The 17033-nt window shown below is 54.6% G+C and overlaps 1 protein-coding gene across 2 annotated transcripts; it reads right to left on the reverse strand.

Moving 5' to 3' along the window:
* Window positions 1-1445: 1445 nt before the first annotated feature.
* Window positions 1446-16745, reverse strand: ATP6V1G3 (ATPase H+ transporting V1 subunit G3). 2 transcript variants are annotated; one of them, XM_028531421.2, is made up of 4 exons: window positions 16614-16745; window positions 6953-7053; window positions 2388-2563; window positions 1446-1658 (listed from the first exon to the last, which is right to left on the reverse strand). In XM_028531421.2, the coding sequence occupies exons 1-3, from the start codon at window positions 16693-16695 to the stop codon at window positions 2390-2392; spliced, it is 357 nt and encodes a 118-aa protein (XP_028387222.1). In that variant the 5' UTR covers window positions 16696-16745; the 3' UTR covers window positions 1446-1658; window positions 2388-2389. The 2 variants fall into 2 exon arrangements, with proteins under 2 accessions (XP_028387222.1, XP_035871987.1); XM_036016094.1 differs by having other exon boundaries at window positions 1447-1658; window positions 2388-2559; window positions 6949-7053.
* Window positions 16746-17033: the final 288 nt, after the last annotated feature.

The following is a 17033-nucleotide window of genomic DNA, read 5'->3' on the forward strand; positions in this document are numbered from 1 at the left end:
TTCCTCCCCGCTACCGCTACCGAGAGGGGTGGGGCGGGGGGATGCTGATCTCTACGCCCGCTGGCTTCGGGGCGCAGCCCTCTCTCCGGGAGAGCAGTGTTGCGGGGTCCTGTCCGTCCAGGGCCCGGGGCTTCTCCTTCCTGTCCCTGCGGCCACAGGCCACTCTGACAGTCCTTTCAGAGGTGGTGGCTTATCCCTGTTTCCACCCGCAAAGTCCCAGCTCTGCCCCCTCTGCCAGACCCGGCCTTGCCGCCGTGGGGACCTGCCTGTGGTGTGGACTGACATCAGCGGGGCGCTCGGTGCGGCGGTCGTATTTGGGGTGTTTGGACGCGTCTACATTTGTTTGGAGGAAAGCACCTTTCTGAACGGTGACGGCAAACTGTGAATTCACCAGGGACAGCTCTTCGGGAGGTCGGCGAGGCCCTCGGGTTCTCGGGGGGCTCTGCCGGAATGCCGTAGGGGCTGGCGTGTCTGGGGAGCCCGTGCATTCCTACAGGTGACACGTTAACGAGAGTGGTAACAAGTCAACAGTGGTAGCTGCGTTTCCGGTGAACGTGCTAACATGATAAAATAACAGGTCCTGTCCACCTTCTGTTCCTTGGCGTGCTTCTTCGCCAAGAGCAACGGTTGTCTTAGCAGGCGAGACATCCATCAGGGTCCGTGTGCACCTGCCGAGGAGCGACTCGCAGTGACTGCCCCCTCCCTGCCTCGTCACCCCCAGACCCTTCCTGCCCCCTCAGCCCAGCTCCTCTGGCCGCAGCTCCGTCTCGGCCACAGCAACACTGATGCCGTGCGTGCTGTAAACTCGCCCACACCTCGCACTCAGGGCCAGGGACACTCCGAGCGTCTCCGTGCGAGTGCGTGGCCACGGTTATGCGTGCGCCAGCTCTGCGGCAACACCGCCCTCTTGGGCTTGCATGAGGGAGGGAGGCCACAGGCGCTAGTTAGGAAGGAGCTCAGGGCCAGGGTACCCGACGGTTCTGGGGGAGGGATGCCCCGCTGTGGGGACGGTCCCCTTCCTTGCTCTGTCCCCTTTTTCACAGCCGGCCCAGCACAGGAGCTTTCTGGTCACAGTGTCCTAACAGGGGTCTGATTGGAGGGCACAGGGACCCCATGCCCTCGAGGCGTCCCTCACCGTACACTGAAGTGACAACTGGGGCCCCTTTGCATGTGCTGTCCACCAAGAAAGTGGTGGTGTCGGCTCACTGTGGGCACTTCCTGACTGCACTTGGGCGCTAACATAGAGGGGGGAAAAACCCTGAAACCTGTTCATCCCTCTGCATTTCTTTTTTATTTTTAGAGATTTTATTTATTTGTTTTTTAGAGAGAGGAGAAGGAAGGGAGAAAGAGAGGGAGAGAAACATCGATGTGTGGTTGCCTCTCGAGCGCCCCCTACCGGGGAACCTGGCCTGCAACCCAGGCATGTGCCCTGGCTGGGAATCGAACCAGCGACCCTTTGGTTCTCAGGCCAGCACTCTAACCACTGAGCAGCACCAGCCAGGGCCCATCCGCATTTCTGTGGAGCGCCTGGCTGTGTGTTCAGGTGCCATCGGGATGAGCAGGCGGTCCACGGAGGGGTTTCTGGTCAGGCACAGGGTCCAGATGGGGAGGGAGCAGGGCCCTCACGTCCTCAGGTTGTTCCGTTGCTGGGGGAAGGCCTGTGTGAACAGAAAACACGTTTTAAGAAAAGTGCGTGTGCAAAAACAGTCCTCCTTTCAGTGACCGGGACAGCTGGCATGGGGGGGTCATCTCCGGAACGTGGGAAGGCCCCTTCCTTCCTTCCTTCCTCCCTTCCTCCCTTCCTTCCTCATCTGTCACCCACCCATCCATTCACCCATTCACCCATGCTCTCTCCTTCTGTCTATGGAGTTCTTAGCGCACTTCTTTGAACTGGTGGTGGCATCTTCCTGGTTTTCTCAGGGATTAATGAGTTAAATACAATCGACATCTGCTCACTTTCTATCTGCCTGAGAGTTGTGGTTATACCCTCCTTTAAAAATGATCTCTGAACAGCTGCAGCCAAGAACACATTTTTCTAACTTGGTAAAGAGGAGCAAACGCTTAAAAAAGAAAAACCACCTCACACCCACAAAACGTACTCAGCCCCATGGTTTTGTCAAGTGTCAAAAATATATTTCTCTTCCTTTCCTGACTTCCCCCACATTCAGTGACAAGCCCGTGCCGGTCCCCAGAAGAGAGGTGACACCTTTTTGTGTGTTTGCCTTTAAATGGAGTCGGTGCTAGTGTGTACGTTACGGCACACTGACATCTGTGAATGTCGAGCCGACGGGAGATTTACCTCCCAAATTTCTCAATGGCAGCACGCCGCCACCGCCACAAGCACCCGGGCGCGTGCCCCGGCAACTTAGGGGGACAGTGGGTCGCACCTTCAGTCGGCGGCTCTGTAGTTGGCGTGGAGTTCGGGCTGCACGTCGCACACCATGCTCAGGACCTGCGTGAGCACGCCCTCCGCGCACCGGCTGTAGCTCCCCCGCAGGCCCCTGATCGCCTCCCGCGTCTGCTCCTCCATCTCCTCCGAGGTGCTGCCCTGGGAGCCCAGCGCCTGCCGAGAGAGAACAGAACTCACTCACCACGCGACACGTCCCGTCAAACTGGCCTGGTTCGACAGGTGGACATTTTTTTTTCCTCCCGTCTCTGTGACTGTTCTCTGGTGCACACAGTATGTGTGACTTTTCCAGGCTCTTCTGGAAACACGGAGAAGGTCATCTGTCTCGGGGGAGGGGGGAGGGGTACACTTTCCTGAAAAGGGGGGCCGGTCTTAGCAGGCCGCTGCTGCTGCTACAAGGGGACCCCCCCAACAGTCCAGGTGACGGTCGGCTCCGCAGCCTTCGCCCCGTGCTGGGACGGGGTTCCTCCACGTTTTCTGTGTGTTCACAACAGTCTCCGCTCAGTCTTCGCGTCTTCCCCGTTGTTGGTAACACCGGGGGAGTTGCGCGTTTCAGAGGATTCTGCGGGGAGCCCTCTGCAAACTTGCTCTTTGCCAGAGCCAACGGCCCCCTTCGGATTTGCCTCCCGCGTGCACTCGGCCTGCCTTCAACACGGCTGGTTCAGGTGACGCAGTTACTTTCTGGGGTGCCGCCGTCTTTCCGCCGTGAGTGTTTAGGGGAGGCACGCGTGGAGTTTAACCCAAGAGATCCGCTCCTGCCTGCCACCCGCTTCCGGGCCGTTGCACTCGAGTAAATCAATCCCAGAGCCCACATCAGCCCTCCGGGTCCTCGAGTGACATCGAATGCGATAAAGACTGTGGGGTTCAGGTTGTTTTCTGTGTCTATCCCAGGAACTAGGGGCTCCCCAGGCAAAGACAACCATCCGAGGAGATACGGCTCCTCACACATCAGTCTGGAAACCACTGCATTCTTATACACGCACCACACCGAGTCTCTGTGGCCGAGCCCGTGGTTTGCAGTGACAGTGACAGGATGTCTTCATCGGGGTCGGCGGCACTGCCAGCCTCCGGCAGCCACAGGGGAAGCGGCCCCGCGTTCTGACGGAGCAGGTCCGGGCGGCAGATGCCAGCTGCTGGTGCTCGTCACAGCGTCAGCACGCTGCGTTAGGACAACGTGGTTCTTCTCTGAGGATATTCACCACGGAGACGGCGCTCGGCACGGAAACTCGGCCCCGGGCGAGGGATCGGCCGGTGGTCGGGAAAATTGTGACTTCTGCCTGTGTTGCTGGTGCATTTGGATTTTTATCATCCGTTCCCGGGGTCAGCCCACACGGGGGCGCCCTTGTAAGCAGCCTGTCGTGTTATGTCGCATCTGCACAGTTAACCCGAGTGTCGTTTCTGAGTTTAGCCGATGCACAGCTGTGTGTTTCCATGGCACTTCCCGGCAGCACCCACTGTGTGCCCCACTACGGGGTGCCCTTCCTGGGGTGGCGTCCCGGACCCTTGTAGTGCCCACAGGTAGTGTGGCTTCAGCCACGGGAGAGAGGAGACGAGTGACCGCAGGCTCCACGAGGCCCCGTCCCTCACTGCCAGGGGCGCAGCAGGTGCTCAGCACCCGTGTGTCACACGGAGCGGGAGGAGCGGGTCCCCAGGTGTCACTGAGAACGTGTCACCCGTGTCTGTTGCTCTGGTTGGCAGAAGCCCACGGCCTGAGCGTTTGGGACCAGAAATAAAGGAGAAGCTGATAATCAGGTGGCGGGTCATGGTACGTTTGGCCCAAGGGGGCCAGGAAAGGACTTCTCCGTGTCCATTTTCCAATCTTCAGATGCCAAGGCTGGTGTGTGGGGCTCTCCACCGTACGGACGGGCTGGCGGTGCCGGGAAGCCTTCCCCTGGCCCCCGAGTTTCCTCGTCAGTTGTTCAAACGTCCCGGTTTGAGAGAAAGTGGAGGCTTGGGTCCCACGCACCATTTCGCATTCTCCAGGCAGGGGTGTTCCGGAGAAACCAAGCGCGCCCATGACATAAATTCAGAAAGCACAAAGATGTAGGAAATCTTCAACATCCCCAGGGAGACCATTGTCAGGCCTGCTTAGGTTCACCTAACTTTTACTGCATCGACACCAGATTTCGTTTTCCCACCCAAGTCTGGATTTCTCTTTAGCGATGTTCTACCTTCCCTGCGTGGGGCAGACCTGGTACGTGCGAGATGAGTGAATCTTTGACCCAAAATATCCGCCGACCTCCGGCCCACGTTGGGACACCTGATTCTGTCGGCATGTCGGGGGGCTCAACAAAATGCACGTGATAACCAGACTGAAAAGGAGCGAGAACAGCAACGTCCAGGTGCGGCAGTACCGGTAACTGGCGGAAACCTGGCTTCCGGCGTCTCCCCCAGGCCCACCAGCCCGGGTGGATGACGATGAGATGGGGCAGCAGGGGCCCCGACACACAGAGGTCGCGGCCAAGGAGGGCGCTGGGCACCCGCAGTCTGACCACCGGACGCGGAGGCAGCCAGGCTGGAGTACACGGGGCTCCCTCCGCGAGCTTCTGATGGACCCGCTGTAGGACCGGCTTAGAGCTGCAGTGAGGCGGGCAGAGAGGAGCTTTCATTGTTCTCCCAGGGCGAGAAGGAAGATCTTAGACCAGATGTACGTCTTAGGAGATTCTTCCGGAGACACACTGTCGCGAGATGTCACGCAACCCCTTTCTAAAACTGAGGCCAGTTTTGTTACTATTGGACAAGAGTGGGCACCTGTGTCAGACAGGTCCCCCACGAGATACTGAAGCTGGTGGGCTCTGGGGGTGCCGACTTTCTCGGTCCGACTGTCGTGTGAGTACAGGGCTCAGCAGGAAAGATGAAGGCGGAGAAGAAATGCGTAGTTTTTCGTTTCTCGGTGAATATCTACTGTGTGCTTCCTCCCGGCCGACACTCTGCCGACGCCCAGGAAAACGGAGGACGCCCCAGGCCGCGGGCCTGCCTTTTCGGCGCTTACAGTCCAGAAGGAAAAGCGGAAAATCAACAGAAATTGTCAGTCTTTCGTATACAGAGCAGTGATAAATACGGTGCTCTCATGGAGGGCTCGGTTCCTTTGTAATGACACACGCACGTTTGGGTGAGGTGCGGAGGGCGAGGAGCTAGGAATCGAACAGAGTTCAGAGGAAGGTCAATGGGTTTAGAAGAAGAGGACTCCAAGGGGCAGAGACAGCGTGTGCAAAGGTCCTGTGGCAGGGGCCTGCTCAGGCCTTCGGAGGAAGAACAGGAAGACAGATGGGACGGGAACAGACCAAGTGGAGACACGGACACATAATATGGTACAAAAGACCGAAGAAGACATTGTTGCAGATGACTGAAAGTCTTCTGTTTCTGCATGATTTTCTTTTCCACTGGCTGGGTTCATTCAGGAACTCTTTCATGAAAGCATAAGGACATGCTTTTTCCTACACCAACTTTTAAAAAAGATCATCAGTGTATGGTAAAAGGTAAGGACATGAAATGACCTCCTGCCGACAGGTGAGAGAGGCAGGCAAGGGCCAGCTGTGGTGGGCCCTGTACGCGTGGATGGGCTTAAGATTCCTCGGTACAAATATTGATAAAAAAAGAATTTCTTTTTTTGTCAAGTGGCCCACTTTATCCTAGGAAGAACTCTCTATTTTAAGAACAGCCCATTGGAAAAGTATCTCCTAACCCGGGATGCAAAGTACCTGTTCCGACACAAACCCACACCTATTCCCACTAACATCGAAGTTGTAAACAGACGGATTCTTCAAACGGCTCGCAGTACATCTTGCAAAGTCGGGCTTTGGAACGGACCTTTCTTTGACCTTTTACTGAGGCCGAGAGAAAGTACCAGATAAACTCTAGTTACGGCACATGAGATCGAATCATTTCTTCTAGTCCATGTGCAACTGGAAAGGAGGATGTCAGCTCTGACAGTTGCATGTGCTTATTTTTTTATTGTAAACTGCAGGCACTTCTAAAATGCTAGTGTAGGGGAAAGCATTCCTTCATAGTCAGAGGAAAATTTTGTTGAATGACCCAGGCCATTTGGAAAGCCAATCATAAGGAAATTTGCAACAATATCCACTTTGGTAGTTTGTGTATCTTGAATCCACTCAAGGAAAGTTAACCCAACATTGCAGAATACTAATTATTGATTCCACTCGTAAACACTAGTAGCCAAAAATATATTTTCTGAAGTTTTTTTTCTTACAAAAAGTGTGCTTTAGTCAATAATCTGTAGCCTGGAATCACACTTGAAGCAACCCCTTGGATTTTGTGTTCGAGAAGATCATTTTTCATATGTACCATGTCTGAAACAATAACTACTGACCGACACTTTCGATGGCAAATCAAAAAGCCTTGAAACGGAAAATGAAAAATCAACATGAAAACCCACCCATTGGTCAGGGTTGCAGACTCAGCCTGTTGCTCAGCCTCGGCTGAGTGGGGCCGCTCCGTCCAGCGTGACTGCCCTGTGACAGCGTACGATCGTGAGTGCCCTGCGCTCTGCATCGCCTGGACATCGGTGCTGACCCTCTCACTCACCTTCGACTGCTTCATCCGAAACTCCTTGTCCTTCTGCATCCGGTACTGGTCAATCTCCACCATCGCCTCGTCCTTCGCTTGCTTTATCCGCTTTGCTTTCCCTGGAAAGTTAACAGGGGCGCAGACGGAATGATTGTTTCTTTTTCGTACACATGGGATTTCAAGCTTGATTTTTATAAAGATTTTATTTATTTATTTATTTTTAGAGAGGGAAGGGAGGGAGAAAGAGAGAGAGAGAGAAACATCAATGTGCAGTTGCTGGGGGTTATGGCCTGCAACCCAGGCATGTACCCTGGCTGGGAATCGAACCTGTGACACTTTGGTTCCCAGCCCGCGCTCAATCCACTGAGCTATGCCAGCCAGGTCAAGCTTGATTTTTAAACGTACAAAGTGAAGTCAGCATTATTTTTTGGTGATTTTTTTTTTTAGAACAGCCAACCGCACAGAACAACGATATTGAGAAACTCCTTATCTTTCTCTGGGAGCAAGACCGTGGGAGGGACCACGGCCACTCACCCTTCCCTGTTTAGACGTCGCGTCTGCCCCTCTGCCGACAGCAGCAACGGCCAGAGAACAGATTTCCGCTGTCACTTCCTCGGAAAGACATCATCGGGTCCAATTTTCTGTCCTGGTTCGCCGCCAGGAGCCCTTCGGCCCCCGCCAACTGGATCCTATTTAGGGCTGGCGGCGCGCCAGCGCCCCACGGCCACGCTGCTCACACTCTATCAAACCCGCTTCCCGTGTTTAAGAGCATTTTATGGGGACTTTTTTCTTCTTGCCATTCCGCGACTTGAGCCTGTCTGATTAAGCCCCATGGCACATCAAAGTCAATCTTTTTTTTTTCTTCTTTTTTCTGGTAGCTTTCTCTGAGGGGGACTTGAAAGTGGTTGTAAACCCGATTGTTTTTAATGGGTGGGAGTTTGGGGAAGCAGCCCTCCTTGCTTTGATTAGGGGAGGAGGTGTAAGCCCTGAGCCGGGGCGCAGGCGGTGGGGACGGAGGCCGGGCAGACGCTGCGTTGCGGGGTCATTAGCGACACACAGGACCGATTTCTGACGACCCCGAGGAAGTGGGGGCGGGGCGTGCTAGACCGGTATTAACTGCTGCTGTGCGCCCCCCCCCCACCTTCGGGGGGTTAGGTACTAATGCTTTCTGATCATTAAAACTTTAAAGCAACTCTGAACTGTATTAACATGCTTTTTCCTCTCATCTACTGTCTTTCTGTTTCAGTTCAATGCCTCCCTTGTTTTGCTCATGCAACACAGTTTCTCTTCTCCGACAGCGTCTCCTAAGCTTTTGTGGAGCATTTTTAGCAAAGGCTGGTTACAGTGTGAAAGATTTCAAACTACGTAACTGTTTTCTGGTGAAGTAGTGTAAAAGAAAATCTTGACCCAACTTTTTATCTGTTACATAGGTGCATGTTTTCATATGTCTTTGCTTTTAAGAACATCTGTAGCATTCGTGTCTGGAGAGTTTTTAAATTTCTCCCCCTGCTAGGTCTGCATTGCCGTACTAATCACCCTATAATATACGGACCGAGGACTCGTCAAGTTATATGTTGAAATGTGGCTCTTCATGTGCATCAGCTCTGAATGGCATTCTCCTCCAGAGCAGACGCCTACCCGTCTTTATTCCCTTTAAAACCCGGAGTCTGGTGAAAATTGGTGTCCTTCTGGTGCTGGAGGCTGAAGGAGCATTAACAGATCTTTCTCCTTCCTCACCAAGGCTCATTACCGTCTTGCGTACGTAGGATTCTTTATTCTCTGCCGGTCTAGCCCTTCCGTGGCAACCAGACACATGCTGTTTCACTCACAGCAGAGCCAGATGAAGTGTCGATAGGAAACACGATTCCTTGATCCCAGCCCACGTTCTTACCACCGCTTGTCATTACATTAGGGCAAAGATGTATTTAAGATGCAGTAACATTTCCTTAGTGGTAATGGGTTGTAGGATCTGTGACTATTTTATAAGATCAGTCCCAGCAAACAGCATTCCTCTGCACCTTAATTCCGTAATATGTAAAACTTTGGTTCCGAAGTCCGGACTCTAGCCCATACAAAGGAAAATAATAGTGACAGAAAATGCTCCAGCCCCCCCCCCCACCCCCCGGTGCTCCACGCGGGAGCCGAATATTAGCTCCGCTCCTCAGAGACGGGCTCCGAGGGCCTGCGACCCCCTTCCTGTCCTGGCACCGGTCACCCGCTGGGTCTTATTCCATTAAACAGGAGAGACACCGGGACCTCGCTGCTGGCCGGAGGTTTCCTGGCCGGGCTCAGCGCTGCCTCTGCGGGGGTGGGGTGGGGGGGACCTGCCGTGATAATCCAGAGGGAGAACCGGGGCCCCCAGCCGGCTGCCCCCCTGGCGGCGAAACACACGTCTGAGTCACATGTACGCGTCACATGTCAGCCTCGAGTTTGCGGCGCTGCGGGAAGATGAGGATTTCCAGATTTTGAAGTTAGACCTTTCTTGTTAAGCATGAACACCAAAAGGAACCCCTACTCTTCTTTCTGCGTCACCCGTAGGGATCAGAGTTCACGTGTGACAGTCAAATGTTCGGTCCCAAAGTGCCTACATTGGGCCAAACGCTCTGCTTTCTGGTCTAGGAACTGCCCGTGTCCCGTGCATCGTAGTTCACACCACAGCCGGCCGCTGGGGACGGGTTCGCTCACCCACCCGCCGTCCCTCTTCCGGCGTTTCCCGAGCGCCCGCTGCGCACGCCGCCGGGCTGGGAGCCGAGGACCCAGAAGCACCCACGACACGGATACGGAGCATGTGGCAACCACGTGCCTGCTGCCACGGCTTCCAGGAGAAAAACCTCTCAGTGCCCGAAGCTGTGAGACATGTACGACGCCGACCGTGAACGCGGTGGAACACGAACCTGTCTTGGTTCTGTTTGCTCTGTGACCTTTAAAACTCGCCGCCTTTAAGGAAACTTCTGAAACTCTCGGGCACCTCCGCTCCCCCCCTCCCCAGTGGGCACGCCTTACGGTAACAGAGGAAGTCAAACATGTGAACGAGAAGCTGTGCACAGTCGGGGGGGGGGGTGTCTGCGCAGGGGGCCACTGCACTGAGTGGCTGGGCTTGCGGCCGGGACACGGTGGGGACGGAGGGAGGAGGCAGGAGGATCCTGAGCTACGTCTGGGGACTCTTTGTGAGTGGGTGCCCCTTAATGAAACCGTCCATTTTCAGGCATGTGGCCTGAGACCCAGGGGGGATGCGTCCTGCATTCCACCGGCCACCTCAGGGACCTGTCCCCCAGGACGTTCTGTGGGAGGAAACTGAAAGGAGAGGAGAACGTTCGGATGGATTTTTTGGGTGGTTTGTGGGGAAAGTGTTAAAAATCAGTTTGGAGCAGGGTAACGCTGGACTCCGTGGGAGACCGAGGGAAATGCTCGAAGACGGACTCTCCCTGGCGTCTCGGTTAGGAGAGGCCGAGGGCGATGCGTCCCAAGGTGCCCGCACGCCCGTGAGCACAGAGAACTGCACCCCGTGGCTTGGGTTGGTCGTGGAACCTTTTTCTCATGAGGGAGATGGGGTTTCATGGACCGTTTCGGACAGAGCAAAACTGCACTCTGGTCCCTGCTACAGAGAAGCAGGAGGAGCTGCGCAACCTGGGGCGAGTTGGGGTTCCTGAGCCCGAGCTTTCTCAGCTACCGAACAGATGGAAGTGCTGCAAGAAGTCCCTGGAAGGATTAGGGAAAATGTGTCCGAGGTGCCTGACGAAGAACATTCCATAACTTGTGTCCATTATTGGGAAAATAGGCGCCTTTGCTGGGGCCTGGGGCCTGGGGCCAGGAAACAAGGCAGCAAGCAGGTGAAGCGTGAGTCTGAGGAGAAGCCCCCCCCCCGATTGTCAGTCAGCAAAGGAGCGTTTGTCACTCTCCGGGGGACGCCCAGGGGCCGGTGTTCAGGAGGCGGCTGGACAGGCCGGTCCGGGGTCCCGGAGAGGGGTCTCGGGTGGCGGCAGGGATTTGCAGACATGTCCCCTGGGTGCGGGTCACAGCCACGGGGCAGGGACTGAAGTCGAGGGGGACTGAGCGGAAGGAGCAGCAGAGAGGGCTGAGGGCTCCACCGGGGGGGACGCGCTCACCCAGGGGGTGAGAAGGCTGTGGGGACCCAGAGCGGGCACACAGGGAAGCAGGTGGCAAGGTCGCGGAGGCAGAGGACAGCACAATGCGGCTCCACTCGGAGGACCGCGGGCCCACCGGAAGCTGGAAGAGAGCACCGTGCTCACTCCTCCCCGGCTCTGGGCGGCACCAGCCCTGTCGGTGCCGTGCATCTGGACATCTGGTTTGGAGGCCCCGGTTCTCGGCGGTGACCTGTGCCGGCAACCCTCGCAATCCAACACAGTCACTCGGCGACAGAAAGACAACCTGCCCGCTGAGTGCCGGAGGCAAAGCCAGGCACCCGAGCGCGAGGCAAGAGCAGGTGTCCGCACGGAGGTCTCACCAGACAGACACGCACCCAACCGCATGGCCTCGCTGGCCGTGAGAACGAGGCCCCCCGGGGCACTTGGGAGGCTCTCACCCGTTCCTGAGAACCGTCTCCGTTCTGCTCCAACCCCGACGGCACAACACACAAACCCACGACACCTTGCTGGGTGCCGTCAATGTCAGGACAACACCAGCCTCGTGTGGAGAACGCCCCGTTTTGCTCTCGTTTTACAAACACTAGAAGAGGTAAATGTCCCCAGGAAAACGAACCTCCGTCTGGCGCCTGAGATTGTTACCGCGTCCCAGTGCCGACCCAAACTGATGTTATTTCATGAATCTGCTTTTTTGGGTCTTTAATTCTCCTTGACTTGCACTTTCCTTATTAAAAAATATCATAAGGCGCTTTCTGTGGCTCCTGGTTGCATATAACCGAACGGTATGTGTAGATGAAAATGTGGTTATTATTTTAATGCGACCCACTCGAAGCAGTGGCAGTCCAATATACCCCGGAGGAGCCCATTAGTCTGGGCACCATAAAGAAAAGAGGAAGGATTTACGGGCCCACAAAACGCTCAGCGCAGGGCCGGGAAGGCCTAATAGAGCCGCTTCTGTTTTATTAGTTTATTCCACGGCGTGTCTTCCTGGACCAAAACATCCACGTGCACAGCGAAGAGCTTATTAAATCAGGGGGCTAGCTTCACTAATTCAGGATATCTGCGTATTTGGGGACAAATAGGCAATTAGCGGATTTTAAAAAGTACACGTGGCTGGCATCCTAGAGGCCGGCAGAGCTCATCCACGTTACTGTAAGAGCCCATGTGAGGTCTCGGTGCGATGAAAGTGGAAACGTTTTCCTGCGTGTTCATTTTGCACCGAAGGCTAAGTGCAGAGCCCCTCATAGAAGGCCGTGCTCAAGAGACGACTGGGGGACTCCCCTGCTTTTCAGAGCGCGCCTGCCTGCCGGTTCGGGTTGCTCGGGATCCTGACTGAGCATGCGCCTCGCTCACCCCGTCCCTCCCTCTACAGCCCGTGGTGCACCTTGCAGGTTTGTGTTGAGCAGAAACGCTCTGCCCTGCAGCTGGCAGAGGGGACGGGTTGTGTACTTGCAGGAGAGGCCGCGTGCCCGTGTGGGGCAGGTACAGCACGGGCTCTCTGGGCGATGCTGCGTGGCGCGCATTGGAGCGTCCGGGGACGCCGCCGCCAGGGCGGCGCTGTGGGGCCGTCGGGGTTTGCTGGGGCTGCAACTGCGAGGGAGCGCGCTCTCCCACCGGGGCGTCGCTAGCAGTGGGGGCTCGCGGATTTCGGGGGAACCAGGCTCTGCGTTTCTCCTGCGGAGGGGACCCTGGACTTCTGATCTAATCCTGACCGAAGATGCAGGGCAACCTCCAGACCGGAAGTCCGGGCCCGCTCCGAACCCACTCGGCTCAGCGGCGGAAACGTCACCGGTCCGGGACCGACACACCCACTCTTAGGTTTGGGTCAATGAACCACTCTTTAGGCAAAAGGTGCTGGCTTGGAGTAAGAGAATTGAAAATCGTGCCAACCTGCTGTGTTTTCATCTAAAGCCAACCAAACAGGAGGGCTCTTTTGCACATAAAAACCTGTGTGAGTGTCTTAACTAATAAATGTAATTTATTCCGTAGTCAGTGAATGGAAGCAAATATCTCAGCTATTTTAATCATCCAACCAGAAGCCATCCAGCTCCCTCCAATTACAGGAAAAGTTGACTCAGAACTTGTGGCAGTTGTTTAAAAAAAAAAAAAGATACTAGATTGTTCTGTTCTACTTATAGCAATATGTAAGTATATGTTTGGTATATTAAAAAGTAACTCTGTAGTCTGTATTTTATGATCTTAGGTACAGTTTTCCAATCCTTGAGACATCTTAGCTATACTTTCATTTTACAAAAAGGAAAGATTGAAGCTCAGAGATGCTAAATAACGTATGCAAAGAAACAGGAGTTCGTATAAAGAAACATAAAAAAAAAAAGCCAATGCTTTTTGTGCACTGCGACCTCACATCCCGGCCTTTCTCCAGCCTGCTTGCTGTCTGCCCCTACCCACCCGCGCCCACCCCCAGATTGTCTCAGCAGCCGGGGACCGCCCAGAGGGCAAGGAGCAGTGTAGCCCCTTCCCACAGACCCCCAGCCTCCAGGGGAGTTCCCGGAGCGTCAGGCCGGTGCCCCTCAGGGCCAAACGTTTACACCACACACTGTGTTATGTAGCAGCTTCTCAGGGATCGGAGGCAGTGCGCCATAATGGAACGCATTAGTACTTCTGCAGCAAAACACAGAAACACCGCCACCTCCTTAACCTTGTGTTGTTCTAGAATGATCAGCGTGTGAATTGCCCTGTTTTCGCTCTCTCTCCTTCTCCCTCCCTCCCTCTCTCCCTCGCTCCCTCCCTCTCTCTCTTCTTCGACTGTATATTTAGGAGTCCACTCCAGCGAGTACTCCACGCAGGCTTCTGAGAGGCTATGGAATAAATGCCTTCCAGAACGAGAAAGTGACCTTGGGTCTTCTAAGTGGTGTTCACGGTCGTGATGCAAGGGTCTTCCCGCTGAGCCCCCATTTGGCCTTCATGGAGGCCAGATTGCAAATGAATCCCGCTACCGGAAAAACAAATGCAGAGAAGCACGGGCGTTTACAAAAGTGGAGGCGGCCTGAACCTCTCACGAGGTCACCCCTCCCCTCCCTTCAGGCTCATTGATGCGTCTGTCTCACTGGGGACCCTTCCAGGAAGCACCTACACCTGTCCAGGAGCATCTACACCATCGTGGCTTGGGGATAGGCAGCCCGCGAATACTTGTTCAATTAAGTGAGTGAAGGAAATTAAAACTAGCGAAATAGGAGAGACGCTGCAAGATCCCAGGCACGAAAAGGAATGCTCGCTTTGCCTTAGAAGCATGAAAACCTTGCGTGGTGGGTGTGGCCAGTGGAGTTGACACTACAAACTCCCACTGGCTGATGGCTACCTAAGATAGCAGCCTCCGCCCGGGGACAACTGTGCTCTAAGCCTATGTTTTAGAGGCAAAGAGGACAGACTGGCATTCCCCGGAACACTGAGTGCAGAGGTTACTTGTTGAAAGTCAAAACAGTTTCCAGAATGTTTTCGAGGCCTGGGTATTTCTCTGACTGGTTGAATATTTGCTTGCATATCCATCAAAGGAGACTGAGAAATCGGTCCCCAAGGACTCTCAAGTCACTGGCAGATACAAGAAACATCCGTATACAAATAATACAACGCATTTTCTGATCCTGAAGACAGGAAGGGCCGTGTGGCTTTTGTCCTTGACCCTGAGGCTGGGCTGTTCAGGGTGGTTCCCACCTCCCACTGACGTACATGACTTGCAGAACTCTTCTGCTCAAACGACTTTGAAAAAGAAGGCGTGATCCGTCAAAATCACTGGAATCCTACGATGATATTGATAACATATATGCTCACCGATTGCCTACAGGGTCCCAGTGACAAAGATGGTCATTCCTTCTCTTCCACAACAAGCAAAGGTGACATCATGATCGCGTCCTAAAATAAGTCCTTCTGTGCTGGACGTTCTGACTGCGGTCGGGGACATTTGAATGCACAATGAGGGAGTTTTCTCCCCTGAGTCACCAGCAGGTGCCGGCCAGCCAGCCTTGTTTTCTGTGGAAGCGCTCTGCACCCTGCCGTTTTGCAATCATTTGCATGGTTCCTTGTAGAAAAAGAAATTGTGAAGTATGCCAAGTTGGCCTCCCTTATATCTTTCTCCTTCCTCTCCCCTCTGAGCACAGCCCCTCCCCTCCCCTGCAAGGGACTGTTCCCTTTTGTGGTTGGCGCCCAGATGGCCGAGTGCTCCCCAAAATCCTTTTGCCTTTGGAAAGGAAAAATGTTGGCCTGAGGTCCCTGCCCCGTTGGGCTGAAGGGGTGCCTCAGTCCCTGCTGCTCCTGTCCCCACCCTCACGAGAAGAATGACGTGAGCCCCAGCTTTACCCGTGGCCTCTGCCTTGCAGGACCTTGACTCTAAGCAGGAGGGGGACGCCGGACCTTGGGTGTAAGTGGCCTTAAGTAGAAAGATGAAGGGGGCAGTGGGACAAAGGTAGGCACTGGCCTGGGCAGCCTGAGTTTGAGCTGCAGATCCGTGGCGTTAGATTACTCAGCACAAAGCCCTGGCTGGTGTAGCTCAGTGGATTGAGCGCGGGCTGTGAAGCAAAATGTCGCAGGTTCGATTCCCAGTCAGGCCACATGCATGGGTTGCAGGCCATGACCCCCAGCAACCGCACATTGATGTTCCTCTCTTTCTCCCTCCCTTCCCTCTCTAAAAATAAATAAATAAAATATTTAAAAATAAAAAGATTACTCAGCACAGAGACCATGTGCGTTTCCGGTAGTGTGGTCGTCACACCCTCGGCTGGGAAATCAGGCCCCGTCCGGACCCCGCCTCTACCGTGGACCCTCTGTGTGGACCTGGGCGGCCTGCATAATTCCTGTGGGCACCCCTCCCCCTTTTGTGAAAAGGGTTCTCCGGACGATTAGATAAGATGCGCACTGAGCACGGTGCCTGGCACAGTGTTTTCTATTTCTTAGAAACATTATGACTTTTTGCAAACGATGGCCCCTCGGTTTCTATACCCATGCAATGGGAACAATGGTAATTCCTGATTCGTGCCATTGTTGTGAAGGTCAAAGAGAGTAGGAAGGGGCTGAAGCTTTTGGAGAAAGTTCTGAGAGCCAGGACACAGGTGCACGACTAAATACACAGAAAGTGAGAACCAAATGGAAGTACTTTAAACCCTTAGAGGTTCCAAGCCCCCCAGAACAGGACGAGAGGGGGCCATGGACCACACTGTCCCATAGAAGCAGGCGCGGACGCTGACCGTGCATCAGTAACATACCCTCGTTCCCTCACCAGCCCGTGGCTCCAGTCTGGACACAGTCTGCCTCTCAGTCCGGTCACACCATTGTGACACTGAGTTGCACAGCATTAGGGAAGTGGCAGGGACGGGGCAAGCCCCTGTCTCGGTGACTTCCACGTCCATGATCCTTTCCCAGCCCCTCAGAAGGATCTGTGTGAGAGATCTATGTTCCCATTGCACAATGGGGAAGCCAGGACTGGCCAAAGTCTGGCAGGGACAGACTCAGAACCAGGGTTGGAACTGAGCATGCTGCTGGGGCCCATGCTGTCCCCACCGCCCACCCACCACCCTGTCCTTTGGGTGACGGGGTCCCTCACAGCCACACAGCAGGGCACTCACTCTTCTTGGCCTCCTCCAGCTTGTCCTTGGCTCTTTTTTCTGCCTGAAGGAGCTGGTGGATCCCCTGGGACTGGCTGGTCATGGCCGTGCCCGTCGAGTCAAATGGCTTCTGTGAGCTCGGGGACGGGGCAGCTCTGTTTATCCTGGCAGAAACCACCACGCACGTCAGTTTGTGGTGTCAACAGTGTGTTCTGCGCACAGCTGTTCATGCCCAAACAGCCTGGTAGACCAGATAGCTGGGCCCCAAGGAGAGCCCAAGGGTAGAATCCAGACATTCAGGTTAAGTCAGTGCAAGGAAGCTGAGAACCTCTCAATGCTGGGAACGTCAGTTCTTCTACAGGAAATAAGGACCTTTTTTCCTGGAATGCTGAGTCTATTTATTAAATATGATGAAGTGTCTTCCCTCTCCTTTCAACAAAT

The sequence above is a fragment of the Phyllostomus discolor genome, chromosome 15, assembly GCF_004126475.2.
Source record: "Phyllostomus discolor isolate MPI-MPIP mPhyDis1 chromosome 15, mPhyDis1.pri.v3, whole genome shotgun sequence".
NCBI lineage: Eukaryota > Metazoa > Chordata > Mammalia > Chiroptera > Phyllostomidae > Phyllostomus > Phyllostomus discolor.